Source organism: Taudactylus pleione, unplaced genomic scaffold (assembly GCF_031769625.1).
Source record: "Taudactylus pleione unplaced genomic scaffold, aTauple2 ptg000458l, whole genome shotgun sequence".
Classification (NCBI taxonomy): Eukaryota; Metazoa; Chordata; class Amphibia; order Anura; family Myobatrachidae; genus Taudactylus; species Taudactylus pleione.
This window is the reverse complement of record NW_028284860.1, coordinates 1613077-1627961: the sequence shown is the minus strand read 5'-3', so window position 1 is coordinate 1627961 and position 14885 is coordinate 1613077. Positions and strand designations below refer to the sequence as shown.

The 14885-nt window shown below is 43.7% G+C and overlaps 1 protein-coding gene across 5 annotated transcripts in view; it reads right to left on the bottom strand.

Moving 5' to 3' along the window:
- The window catches only part of EIF2D (eukaryotic translation initiation factor 2D), a 113787-nt gene that overhangs the window by 23045 nt on the left and 75857 nt on the right, over positions 1–14885 (bottom strand). For all 5 annotated transcript variants that reach the window (XM_088448557.1, XM_088448554.1, XM_088448555.1 and 2 more), the window contains one exon: positions 7909–8052. In XM_088448557.1, coding sequence (XP_088304683.1) covers positions 7909–8052 — 144 coding nt within the window. The remainder of the gene's footprint in view (positions 1–7908; positions 8053–14885) is intronic.

Here is a 14885-nt window from a genome sequence, read left to right as displayed (position 1 = left end):
ATAAATATACATTTTAATTATATAAATTCATATGCATAAAATCACAATATTAAAAGCATGTTGCACAGGGTTTGTGAAAACAAAAATAAGTAACATAACACAATATGAAATAAAAGATCACTCAATCCACATATGCATATACACTCAATCCCAGCTGTAGTATTTAGTTGGGGCCTTAATTAGTACATGAGTCCATAATAAGGAAACAGTCTCATGGTGCTATATGAAACTTAAACCCACATGATGATGATAGTTACCATGTCCTAGCTGCAATAATGGTGATCCTTTTGGAAATGCTAGCAAAGCTTTTGTAGGTACATAACTTCCATATGTCGCCAGTCTGTTTATTCGTATAGGGTGTTCTCCTCTAACATAATTCTCTGTAGTGCAGGTTCAATTAGCTGATATTGTAGAGAGTTGGAGACACCAGTGTGAGGTTTTGGAATAGCACAATTCTTTAAAGCACAGATCCAATCTGCAGATACACTCTCCACCACTGAAAGCCCTACGGGAGCCGTTATTTGCTCACAGACGCCTCCTGAACCACCATCTACAGATTGGATCCGTGCTATAAAGAATTGTGCTATTCCTAAACCCCACACTGGTGTTTCCAACTCTCTACAATATCGTATATACACAGCTGCTCATTACAGGGTTGGTAATTACATCCTGTGGTAGCGCCACTTTGGCAAACACTTGTTTCACATACAATGATCATGTAATATAATTACAATGGACTCTAAATGAACTACACAAACACCAGGAATGGTAGGATATAGAGCCCTGTATACCTTAACCACGGGAGAGGTATACACGGAGACTGACCCAAACCATTCTGAGACCAACACGTGGAGGGTAGGCAGGGCAACTCAGAAGCGTAAAACGCTTCGTAGGGACTGCGTCTGGGGAGGAGCTGCCGGGGGAGCGCCTACCCCCCCTAAGCTGCGTTAACAAGCCGGGTACTCTGGTCTTGTGGCAGCAGAAGCGTCTGCTGCGAATCCCCGGCGTCAGACGATAAAGCCTCGGTGGTGTAGTGAGGATGCGGACAATCCCGGGCCCTAACTGCAGCAGCTTCTGGTGCGTCTCTGACGCCAGAAGCAAGGACTGCCACACGCGATTCCCCATAAGCGAGGAACCGCCTTACCTGACATCTCCGTGCATGCGGGTGCAGTCCAGGTCGCAACATTGTGCTAGCAAGCTCAGCCGTGACCCGCTGTAATCACCAGCCCAGTTACTGGTGTTGTGGCCCAGCGGAGGTAGATGGAGTCGCAGTATATGCGTCTTAATTCATACGCTTAGTACGGCCAACCCAAAAACATAAAATAAAAGCTTAGGACTGCCTGAGAAGTCACCTGTTACAAAGGTGCTTCTTGATCCTGCCGCACCAAATGAACAACTGAAGGCCTATGGCTAGGGGTGGGGTATATATGAAGGAGGACCTGAGGCATCCTGGGAGCTGAAGCTTTAACTGTTTGGTGCCTGGATCTCTCCAACCATAATATCCCCATGGTATCCCTGTGGATCCCTATGGACCCTGAAGAAGAAATGTAGTATTTTTACTGCTTAGAGTGTGCATCTGTATTCCCCCCTTTTTTCTGCATTAGAATTACAGGTCTCAGCAGGGTAGCACCTCTTATTATGTTTTAATTAGGACGTGCAGCCCAGCCCCCACCCTTTTTCCTATGTATGTGTATACTTAAAGGTATACTTGAAGGTGAGACCCTTTCTCCTGGGCTAGCACTCCTCCTACCTGTCCCAGGTGATTTTTACTTAGTATGGGTCCTGTGCATTGCAGTACACACATGTAATGGGCGTTATTATAGTTAAGTCCTAGATAAATTTATACAATGTGTCAGTATTAGGGATGTTAGGGACCCACCTGATGAGGTCACTGTGACATGGTAGGTGCGCAAACATCTTTGGCCAAACATGTACTAAGAACCTCGAAAGAAAACCATGTTAATTGATAGTTTATTATATATATTTTGATATTTAGTATTCTTCGTGCCGAGAGTGTGCATCTGCATTCCCCCTTTTCTCTGGGTTATATAGTCACAAGATTTCTCTGCTATTTTTAATTTCACTGTATTGAAATTTACTATGGGTACTGCTGATATTTGTATTAGTTTATTATAGGTTTACTTTTTTCAACATCCCTTTGTACTTTGACCATGTTATCCTTCAACACCACTCTCACTAGCTTTATTTTACTATAGACTAAACGATGAAGCGATTTTATTGTGGTTGGTCAATGTTATTGCATATTTGAATTTTATACACATAAGTTTCATTAATAAAGTTTAAAAAAATATCTCTGCCTGAAATAATGCCAAAACTGCAATTATACTTATGTTAGTAGGGTGAAGAATCCCTTTAAAGATTTCAGAAGAGATACAAACAAGGAATCAGCTTTAAAAATCTCAAAATATGCCACACTCAATTTATTAAAGGAGAAAACTAATATTAGTCCATAGATTTGGGTGTGTCAGAAACAGACTATGCACACAATGTTCCTTGTGATATTGTTTGGTGTATCTTTAGCGATGTAAAATACAGTGAGAAAAGCAGGGGGTGAGTCAGTTTCTTATTTAAATATTCATAGATCTTTCAAAGACACACCATTCACCTGTAATTTTTTTAATTGATTCTTGAATATGCTGCTTATAATCAAGCAACTATTAACTATTGCCTTGTTCATGGAATATATACGCAAGGTCGATGATCACTTTGTCGACAGTGACGAGACTGACAGCAGAATTCCAACAGCACTATCCAGACACAATAAAAATGGTACTAAAAGCATAATTTTATGTAGGCATTATAACTTTAAACAAGTAGTTTTCGAAGCATGATTAAAGTTATAATAAACCAAGAGAGAAAAGGGGATGATGGTTCAAACAGACAGAAACAGCATGTAAATGAATCAATATTTTACTTTTAAAATTATAATATTTTAAAGGTTAGTAACACTTGTAATTAAAAATAAGAAACATTTGTAACCCATCATGAAGCAGTGAAATGTACAAAACAAAAAGAAAAAACCCATATAATAAAGAAATGTCAAATACCACAAGGACAAATACACAACATAAAAAATAGTTAACAACTGTTCGCTTGTGCACATGGTTTCTAATGATAGGTGCAATACACTGTTTAGACGGCATGTAGTTATGAGACCGGCGGACGCATGGCCGCCGGTCACAATACCGACAGTATAATTTAGGCAAGGGATCTAACATAGGCGTCGAAATACCGACACCTATGTTAATCCCGACGGCCAGAAACTCTGACAGGACGCCGGACCGATCGTCCAAACCCGGGAGTAAGAATCCACATAGCCGGGGATGGGGGAGTTAGGTTTAGGGACCCCTTCTTCCGTTGGGACTTAGGGTTAGGCAACCCCCCGAGGGAGGGTTAGGGGTAGACTAGGGGAAGTTAGGTTTAGGCACTAAGGGGAGGTTAGGGTCAGGCACCCCCCGGGAGGGATAGGTATAGGGTGCGGGGAGGGGTGTTAGGTCTAGGCACTAAGGGGGGAGTTTAGGGTTAGGCACCGCTAAAGGTGGGTTAGGGTTGGGGGGGGGGGGGGGGGGAAGAGGGTTAGGAATAGTAAACTTACCACCAGTGTCAGGATCTCCTCCATTGGGCTGCTGGCGTCAGGATTTGAACTGCCGGTCAAATATACGTATTTCGTTTAGATCACATATGATATTAGCAATCATGTTTGCTACCTTATACATTTTTAACGTATATATAAAACACACATTGGCTGTAAAGCTTTGGAATACTAACTCTATTGTTATAGTTACAAATAATATAGAATTAATCACCATATAACAGCAGAGTTAAAAGTTCTTTCTAATTACCAAGAAGCAAAAGGACAATATTTTACACTGTTAAGGTGCGTATCCATTACTAGATCTTAGAACGACAGTACAATTACGACATCGTAATCGTACAATCGTTCCTGATCCCCTGCAGTGCCCTCACTGAATGATATGTCGTTCAGTGTAGGCACCCTCCCTCATCCCCGAACACGGCCATTCTGTAGCTACCGGCAGATTGACCGGCATGTTCCGGCGATGATTGTGGTCGGAAATGCATCGCTGGTCGTTTCCGACATTTTAGTGCTGTATAGTTATCGTGCATTAAAATCGGCAAATGGATACGCGGCTTTAGTGTATTCTGTTCATTTAAGCAAGCGTTTCAAAACACACGTTTAAAAGAAAGAAAGAAAGCATGTCTGTCTGTCTTTTTGTCCTTTATGCACAGCAAGAGTTTTGGACCTAGCTCCACCAAATCTGGCATGGTGGTGTAGTTGGACCAGGATTAGGTTTTTGCCTAGGTCTGAATCAGGGCCACAAACTGTCACAGTCGCTGAAAATAGAGAAAGACACTTAAATTACACAGGTTCCAGGGCTGGCTCCAGTGGAAATTGTCAGTCTGCCAAAAACCTGTGAGAATGCAACAAAAGTATCCTTTTCACTTCTGCGCAACTTGATGACTCATGAAAGTTCATATTAAATCCAGAGCCTCTGTGTTTGCATGCAAGGGTGTGAAACTAGAACTTTGTGGGCCACATAGCAAAATCTTAATGTTAGCAAACATTAGGGTACTTTTCAGGATCAATGCAATGGGGTTATAGGCGAGGACAATGTAAACAAATAAAGGCTGCAGATGTACTTCTGGTTCCAGTCTTCAAATCGGGCAACGCTGGGTATCCCAGCTAGTTTACAATGAAAAAAAAAAAAACTGTGTAGCTGAAACATGAGTATACCCCACAAATGTATAAAGTAGCAAACAGAATGGTTAATATTATAGTGTTTTTAGCAGGGTGCTGTACCTATCATTAGAAACCACGTGGAGATGAAGGGTTGCACAAGCAAACAGTTTAAATATGTGTTATGTCTATTGTGTATTTGTTCTTGAGGAAATTTTACACTCTCTCATTATTATTTGGAATTATTCCTTTTTGTTTTGCATATTTTACTGCTTAATGATAAGTGACAAGAGTTATATCTAATTAAAATATTTTTAAAGTGGAGTCTTAATTAGTTTATGTTTTGTGCGTCTATTTGAACTGGCACCCACTTTTCTCCGCCTAATAAAAGGTGCCAGCTGATAATGGTACAGGTCTAGTATTGGCATTTGGGCTGCTGTGCGATGTTTGTGCACCTTACTAGATGCCATTTACCCCTACAATGAATTGATAATTTGCATTTTTTTTTTTAAAGCTATACTGCTAGAACCTGAAACTTAAGTAACTTGGAATGAATAGACAGAGTACCATATTTATAATGTCTGAGTAAAATACAGTCAAAACCTGGAGTTAAAGTAAGGATGATTCTACCATTGGGCAAGACTAGCTGTTGTACCGGTCATCAATGGTTATAACAGCCTAAAAATCTGGATGAGTGAAAGTCATTCAGTGTTTATAATGCCCTCACTGCACACCAACATGTTGGCGGTTCACATGAAGGAAAAGCAGCCAGCTTATACATGAAGGTGAGACTGATGCTCCTCACGGCCAGTGTTATGCTCGGAGTGTGATACTCGGCTATCCTGCCTGCTAAGACAAGACGCAGCAATGAAGGAGAACGCAACACCCAATGCGTTACCCCACTTCTGAGTGGGTTCCTTTTCTTCCTTCATAACCTGTATATATGATGGAATTTATAGATAATTACAGTACTTTGGTGAAGGTGGTGCCATAAAGTAAGTGTTATAAGGAGGGAGAAGTGAAGTTTGTGCTCTTTGCTCAGGTGGTAGATCTGTATGAGTCTACATGCACTGTTTTTTCCCTGAGCACACCCATGTACTCCAGTAAGGTGGAATGTAGCAGTACATATACATTGCAAAATCAAGTTATTAAATAACCCCATAAACCGTAAAAAAAAAAAATCAGAATTGTAGTATAACATACCTTAGATAAGTCTTTTTCTTCGAGGTCCATAGGGTCCACAGAATCTACCTTGGGGTATGTAGTTGGAGAGATACATTGCACCAAACAGCTACAGCTTTAAAGCTCCCAGCACACACTGGTCCTCTTCCCTATATACCCCACCTCCAGCCACAGGCATTCAGTTTGTAAACAAGTCTAATGGCAGGAGACGGAAAGTGGAGAAGGAAGTACAATGTACCCAAGAAACACTCTCAAAATACGAAGAGGGAATCAGTGATACAAAAAAGCAAAGAACAAATCCCAACTGAGGCCAGGTGCGTCAGGGTGGGTGCTCTGTGGACCCTATGGACCTCCAAGAAAAAGAGTTTTCCAAAAAGGCATGTTATACCGTAACTCTGATTTTCTTCTTCAGTGTCTATAGGGTCCACAGAATCTACCTTGGGGACGTCCTAAAGAAGTCACATGAGCATCTACTGATGGAGGAACTTCCCATTTGCTACATTCATGCTGAGCAAATGGATATCGAGAGGTTAAATTCCTTGTAGTATGGAAATGCTTATTTGTAGTAGACCATGCTTCAGACATGAGATTAGTCAGTTGCTCAGACTGAGGAAAATAATCTGTAGCCGCCTTTTGATGCCCAAAGACCGGAGTCTTAGCTTTCGTCGGCACCTCCTCTTCCTCTATACTGAGGACAAATCTAACCGCTCTCACCAGAGATGTGGGTATCCCACCGTAGGAGGCAATATCGTGGTAGGAGCACGCAATGCTGCGACCTTATCCACCATTTGCGACAAAACCTGCGACCAAGACGCCACCCAAGATGGTTCTTGTGTAGATGCAGGTGTACCAGATAGGAAAGTGGCTGTTTACAACACGCACTACACAATCCATCTTGTGCAACATCCTGTTTAGACAGGCCTGCCAAACAGGATTTACATGACTTGAGCACCGGAGGCTCACCCTTCTCATCTTTACCCTCAGACATGACCAATGTGTGATCGGTATAAGGTGTACAGTATAAATGCAATGTGACCCACTTCACATATGAAAAACCCCACACACCTTTTCAGAGGGATGATGAGAAACCCAGTGATAGGTATAACTGACAGTTTTGAAGGATATAGAGAGCTATATAAAAGACCCAGAGGAGAGGAATACAGGGAGACAGACCAGACCTCTGAGACAACCAGCCTGCAGTAGTACGCACAACTGTCAACTGCGAGCATCTCACATTCACACACGAGGTGGTCAGAAGTAGCAACCCAGAGGTGGGAATCCGTAACCGGAAGTTGCAACTGAGTCGGGGGAGGAGCTGCCGGGGGAGTGCCTATCTCCCCTAAGCTGCGATTTTGACGGCATGGGTAAGCTGGCCTCACAGTAGTAGACGCTAACTAGCGCGTCTACTACCCATCCCCGGTGACAGACCATATGGCCACAGCCACCTTAGTGAGTATACGTTACGCAAGGCTTTCACCCACAGCCGGCTCTGGTGCATCTCCTACACCGCAGGCCTGGACTGCGTCACACACCATTCCCCTCACGAGGAATCGCTTACCTGCCACCTCCGTGAATCAGATCGCATTTCGGACCCCAGCGACGCCGCTAGCTAAGCCTCGCTGAGGCCCACCAAAATCACCAGGGCATATAGCGGTACTGGCGTTTTGGCATCGGTAGATGGCGTCGCAGTACCTGCATCCTATTCGCCGCTTAGTACTGCTCAACTCAGAAGTTCAAAAAACTAAGGTAGGCAGTCCCACTGTTAAACAGGTGCATCTGGATACTTGTCATGCACCAAACAAAAAAACTGAATGCCTGTGGCTGGGGGTGGGGTATATAGAGAGGAGTACCAGTGCATGCTGGGAGCTTTAAAGCTGTAGCTATTTGGTGCAATGGATCTCTCCAACTACATAACCCAAGGTAGTTTATGTGGACCCTATGGACCCTGAAGAAGAAATGTTGGTTCAAGAAAATTTGATAAGTCTCAACCTCCTGCTTCTATTCATCACCTGTGTCCAGATTCCTGAAAAAGAGGTGCCATCTTTGTGGAGATTCCATAGAGGGATACAATTTCAGGTGGCTGATACGGGTGTTCTCCATCAGAAGTTGCAGAAGGAAGCGGAACCGGAGCTGGGGCAACAAAAGCTCTAATACTGCCAAAAGATGGATAACAAAACACATGTAAGCAAATTGCAAAGGACTACACAATAAGCACACAGTGACCATCAGTACAGACTTTTAAATATACATTTCCAACTCCACTATGTGACAGTGTTAACTTCAAAGAAGTAGTCCACCTTTTTAGGGATTAAATGTAAAATGTAACCTGCATCCAATATCGAACCATCCACGTGCATCCAATAAGCAGCTTGTTGATTAGATTTTTGGTCTTAACCAAGTGCCTGGGGTGGTCGCATCAGGTGCGACAATGCCAGAGTCTGCTCTAGGTATAGGCAAACTAAGCGAATGCCTAGGTTTGGGGCAGGCATGGCGGTGGCACCTGCTGCCGGCTGGGCAGACACTCTGGCAGTTGTTATTGGCGATGCACAGCGTCCACGATCGCAGCTCAGCTGACAGTTCCGAACAAGCCCGGCAGCAGCAAACAGTGAGCAGGCAGGGCGGTTTGTGGGGCGGGGCACCTGGATGGTGGTAGTGGTTAGACGCTGGGGAGGCATGCACTGGGACACGGCCTGCCAGCCTGAGCTGGAAAAAGCGTGAACCTTGATTTGGGCCTCTCTGCAGGCGGCGCTCAAGTAAAGTAAGTCTGGAACTGGGAGAGGGCCTAGGTGCAGTGGTCATCACTGATGGGAGAGGGGTGCTTTGCTGGGATAGTGGTGCTGGGTGAGGGTGGGTGCTGACACCATGCTGTGTTGTGAGAGGGGGATGTTGTGCTGGGATAGGGGTGCTAGGTCAGGTGAAGGGTGCTGACACCTAGCTGCGCTGGGAGAGGGGTGATGGGTGCTGTGATCTGTGCTATGATCTGTGCTGGGTGAGGGGTGCTGGGATCTGTGCTGGGAGGTGCTGGGTGAGGGGTGCTGTGATCTGTGCTGTGCTGGGAGAGGAGTGCTGGGTGGTGTGTTGTGTTGGGTGATGAGTGCTGTGAGGGGTGCTATGATCTGTGCTGGGAGAGGGTTGCTGTGCTGGGTGAGGGGTGATGGGATCTGTGCTTTGCTGAGAGGTGCTGTGCTGGAATCTGTGCTGGGAGAGGGGTGCCGGGAGCACAGCACAATTGGTGAAGGGACCACAGCACAATGAGGCCACACACCTTTTCAGGATCCCACCGGGGAGGGGGCACCACCCAAAATCTGTGAAGAGATTGCCTGGGTAACCACTGATCTATCTTCTGTGGCTGCAGGAACTGATAGGACTCTCTGCAGCCACTTCTCCCCTTCATTCTCTCCCCAGTATATGTACAGAAAATGTGTCTGCACTCTGCAGTGGATTTTACCACACAGAACTTGTAGCTCTGTAAACTGAAGTTCCTCTGAATGATGCAGTACTTGTCAGATAAGTACTGTAAGTGCAATCATAGTGCACAAAATAAAGTTATTTACTTATCAGATAAGTACTGTATCATTCAGAAGAACGTCAATTCACAGAGCTACAAGTTCTGTGCTCATATCCACGGCACATGTTCACTACAGTGCAGCTCTTTACGCCTCTCAAACTCTCTCAAGTGAGGGGTGATTTAGCAATTTTCTTTGCAATGCCGATCCCGTGCTGTCTTCTCACAGAACTGTCTACTGATAAAAATGATAACTTTTTGTTATTAAATGTATACATATACATTCTAAATACTTCTAAAATTCCAATTTAGTCATTTAAAAAATTAGCCATTTTAGGTATTGTATCATACTTGCCTACTTTTGAAAAAGCATGTCAGGGAGATTGTGAAAGCAACACCTATGAGCGCGGCGGTAAAGTGGGCGTGTACTTGTACATCTGAGAGGCGTGTCATAAACCTGACTTACATCCACATGTAAATGAGCCCCAGAGCAGTTAGTAATATCTACTTGTTGATGAAAACACACTGATACTTCTCAGAAAATGAATGTAGCCATAGGGATATTGTGCCTTATAACCAATGCAGGGAAATTATACTAATGATCCAATTTGAATGTATATATCTCTGTTTTTTTTTTAATATAACAGCTACATCATGTGGGTAAGGTGCAATCAGGGAGATTGCTATGCTCTTCAGGGAGACAGGGAGATTGCTACTATATCAGGGAGTCTCCCAGACAATGAGGGAGAGTTGGTAAGTATGTATTGTATGTTGATTCTAAGAAAAAAAAAAAGGTTTTAAAGACAACACTGTTGTGGATAAGTTGTAAAAAGATGTTCTAGACCTAGGGCCTGATTCAGAGCCGTTCGCTGTTTGTGGTCGTTCGTTCAAAAACAAGGGGTGGCTATTCAAATGATCCGTTCGCAAATTGCAGTCTGTTCCCACCTCTAAGTCTGAACAAGCGAGCAAAACATACGCTCGTTTATTTGATAAAAACGCCCCCTGGCCGCACGCACCATACGTCATGTCCACTATTTATTAGATTAATCGAGTACATCGTACAGTGTATGAACTGCTCGCTATTCTGTGGTTGGTGTTTTCAACCGCTATTTTGCGAGCAGTTCTGAGTTAAAAAAAACCAAGTGACGTGGTCAATGACGCTGCTGTATTAATTATGCACTCCCTTAAAACGCCCGTTTTGACCTTTAAGCACGCCTGCGTTCGGATCTCCACTCCCCGTTTTCAAGCACCTTCCCCTGTTACCACCCACATACGCCTCATTCTGTCACTCAAAATAGCAGGCCCTCGCTATATTGCGTACCAACGATTTTCGGCCGCACTGACTGGTTCGCGCATGCGTACTAAAAACCGTACGCATGCGCAGATGTGCGAAAATCGCTCGGAACGAGCGTACTGCCGCTAGCGAGTGGCTCTGAATGAGGGCCCTAATTCAGTCATAAAAATACAAAACATTTCCGATAGTTTTTTTTAAATATTAGTGAGTTACGTCTGACATCAGTGCTACTCTGAATAGCCCCGCAGATGAGCAAGTACACTTCGTTCAGTCTTATGAGAATGTACAGTGAGAAAAAAAAAATCACAGATACGGACGCTTTGAGTGTGACTGCAGCAGCCATGCACAGTGGCGTCACTATGGAGGTGCAATAATATATACACATATATAAATATATACATATATACACACACATATATATATATTTTTTTGACAGATAGAGATAGAGAGATATATATATATATATATATATATATATATATGTATTTTTTTTTTTTATAGAGATATATATATATATCTCTCTATCTATTAAAATCTATGTCTATCAATCTCTATCCATGGATGGATAGCTACCTATATCTATCAATATCTATCTGTTGCTCTCTCTCTCTCCATCCATCTATATAGTCCATGCGGTTTGACACTCTCCTCACATAAAATGCAACTCCTGGGTGCCCTTGTAAAGTGCTCACAGTTTCTCTGGTGAACAGCTGTGGCACTCCAGGACTTTGTATGCAGTCTGAATCTGTACACAAATCTACAATGCAGTGGCCGATGCTTTTTTCCACACCAAGTTCCGTTGTGCTTCGTATACAGACTCACTCTCACACAGATAAAGGTGTTGCATATTAAATTAATCATCAGTCCCCTTGTGCATCATAGTTGTGTCACATTGCAAATAAGACGCAAACACGCCTGGCGCTAGCAGAAATGCAAGGGACTTGGCACACCAAGAGGGCTGTAATGAAGTCACATCTCTAGGGTGTGAGGCATGCCTCTCACCTGAAACACATATGGCCTCCCTCATCCATGTAGTAACAACCTACACCTCTGTACTAACAGGTCCTCGCTTTACCTCTGTAGAAACATACCATTCAACTCACATTTCCACTGTAATAACACCTCTCCCCTCTATACTAAAACTTTTCAATTGTACAGTAACACATCTTCCCCCCAACGCAGCCCTATAACATTTTATCCTCCATCATCTTCCGTGGTAACTTTTTCTCTCTCACCTATATAGTAGCACATCCCCATCTGCACCACAGTAGTAACATCCCCTTATCATTTTTATAGTAAAATGTCCCATGGCCCAACATTACCTCAGTAGCAAAACATTCTCTAAGTAGTACAGAAATAATCTGGCAGTGATAGAGGATGAAATATAGAGTTATGGTAGACTTGCCTAGATAACTCCTTTCCTTCGAGGTCCATAGGGTCCACAGGGATACCATGGGGGAATATTATGGTTGGAAAACCCAGCACCAAACAGTTAAAGCTTTGGCTCCAAGAATGCCCTGGGTCCTCCTCAATATATACCCCGCCCCTAGCCATAGGACTTCAGTTTAGTTAACAAGCCTAAAGGCAGGAGAAGGAAAGAGGTGAAGGAAGAACAATCGTACACCAGAAACACTCAAGAAGAGGGAATCTGTGACCGAAAGAAAATCACCTAATGAAGCCAGGCGCGTCAGGGTCGGCACCCTGTGGACCCTATGGAAGAAAAAGGAGTTATCTAGGTAAGTCTATCATAACTCTATATTTATTCTTCGGGGTCCATAGGGATCCACAGGGATACCATGGGGATGTCCTAAAGCAGTACCCTTTATGTTGAGGTGTGCTCCTGAGCAGAAAGGAGAACTTGTCACCCAAAGGAAGCATCCTGGGAGGCAAAAGTATCAAAGTGTGGACAGAAGACCACATGGCTTTCTTGCACAATTGTTCAGAGGCACCACAACTGAATGACCACGATGGCCTTACAGACAGAGTAGAATGTGCTGTCACGGTGATTGGGACAGGAAGATCAGCCTGTGTTTACACCTGAGAGAAAGTCATGTGTAGCCATCTCGCCAGAGTCCGCTAATTAGCTGGCCATCCTCGCTTTTGAAAACCTTATAATACAAAAGGAGAATCTGATTTTCTAACACCGTTTATACGCTCCTCATATATATGGAGAGCACGAACTACATCCAGGGATGCTTCACCTACAGAAAAGTCTGGAGCCTGAAAAGCTGGAACAATTATTTCTTAATTTATATGAAATGGGATACTACCTTAGGAAGGTAACCCTCCCTTGTACGAAGAACAGCTTTATCCTGGTGAAAAATTAAAAATGGGGAGCAACAAGAGATCGCTGCCAAATCCGAGATTCTACGAGCAGAAGAGATAGCAAGAAGAAAAATTGTCTTTGCTGTCAACCACTTAAAATTTGCAGAGTCTATAGGTTCAAATGGGGAAGCTTGTAAACCCTTAAGAACCAAAGACAAATGCCACGGTGCTATCGGGTGAACTCGCAGAAGTCCTTTGAAAAAATTCTAACATCTGGTAATGAAGCAATCTTCTTCTGGAACCAGACTGACAATGCAGAAGCCTGCACTCTTAAAGTGGCCAGGCGGAGATCATAGTCTAACCCTGCCTGCAGAAAAGCCAGTACCCTGGAGATTCTGAACACCCTAGAATCATATTCCTTATGAGAACACCATTAATCAAAAGAATGCCAAATTCTGTAATAGATGCGGGCAGAAGCAGGCTTCCATGCTCTAAGTATCATTTGAATTACAGAACTTTAAAAATCCCTTTGCTTTTAAGATGGAAGATTCAAGAGCCACACTGTCAAAGTCAGACAGGGCAAGTCCAAAGGTCAGCATGGATTCTGCATTAGCAGATCCTGCCACAGAGGAAAGGATATGGACGGTTTACCAACAGATTCTGTATTTCGGTGAACCATTGATATCTGGGCCAAGCCAGAGCACCCAGTACTGCTCCGCCTTCCTGCTTGAATTTTCCTGAGAACTCTTGGGAGCAGGGAAATTGGAGGAAAGAGATACGCAGACTTGAAGTCCCATCTTACTGGGCCCTTGTGGTTGTTCCGTGACGCCATGAGATCTAGCCCTGGTAGACCCCATTTGTTTACCAGGAGCTGAAACACTCCAGGATAGAGACAACACGGTCTGGCGTGTACGTCCTGGTGACTTAGGAAGATTGCTTCCCAATTTAGCACTCCGGGTATGAATATTGCCAAAATGGCCGGAAGATGACGTTCTGCCCAAATCAGAACCTTTGTCACTTCTTCCATGTCTGCATAACTTCTTGTGCCTCCCTGATGATTGAGGTAGGCTACTGTAGTATTGTTGGTCCTGTGCCTTGATCAGTGCTCTGTATACTGCTTGCAGTTCCAGAATGTTTATTGGCAGATGATTTTCTTGATTTGTCCATCTTCCCCGGAATGGGCGCCATATAAGAAGTTGCTGTCCGTTCCTCCTGGAGAGAATCCATCTTTGTAGAGGCCTGGAATGTAACTAGGCATATTCAACAATGTTGAAGGTGGATACTATGGACCCCAGTACCTGTTTTGCTGAGTGAATGGATACCCTCTGATTTCAGAGCATTTTGCCCATGCAGAATTGTATAGCCGTAACCCTGTCCACTGGCAGAAAGATCCTTGTACCAGGGAATCCGGTAGCACCCCCAGATGTACCATCTTGTTGGAGAAAAGGGAAGACCTTTTCAATTTGATTATCCAGCCTTGCTCCTGTAGACAGGCAGTGTTCAGCTGGAGATGATGTTGTAAAACCTCCTTAGACGATTAATATCAGGAGGTCATCCAAGTATGGCAGTATCCTTGCTCCTTCTGAAATGAGCAGTTATGACAGCCATTATCTTGGTAAACACCCGAGGGGCTGTGGACAGGCCAAAATGCAATGGTAATGTTGCTGACGAATAGCAAAACTCAGAAACACTTGGTGGATAGTGCAATAGGTATATGCAGATATTCATTCTGCATGTCCATGGAACCATGAAATCCCCAGGTTCCATTGTCAGCATTATTGACCATAGGGTCTCTATATAGAACTGGGGCACATGGATGAACCTGCTGAGAGATTTCAGATTCAGAATAGAGCGATACCCATTTAGCTTCTGAATCAAGAACAAATCTGAGTAATAACTCCTTCCTTATTAGCTAAAGGAAC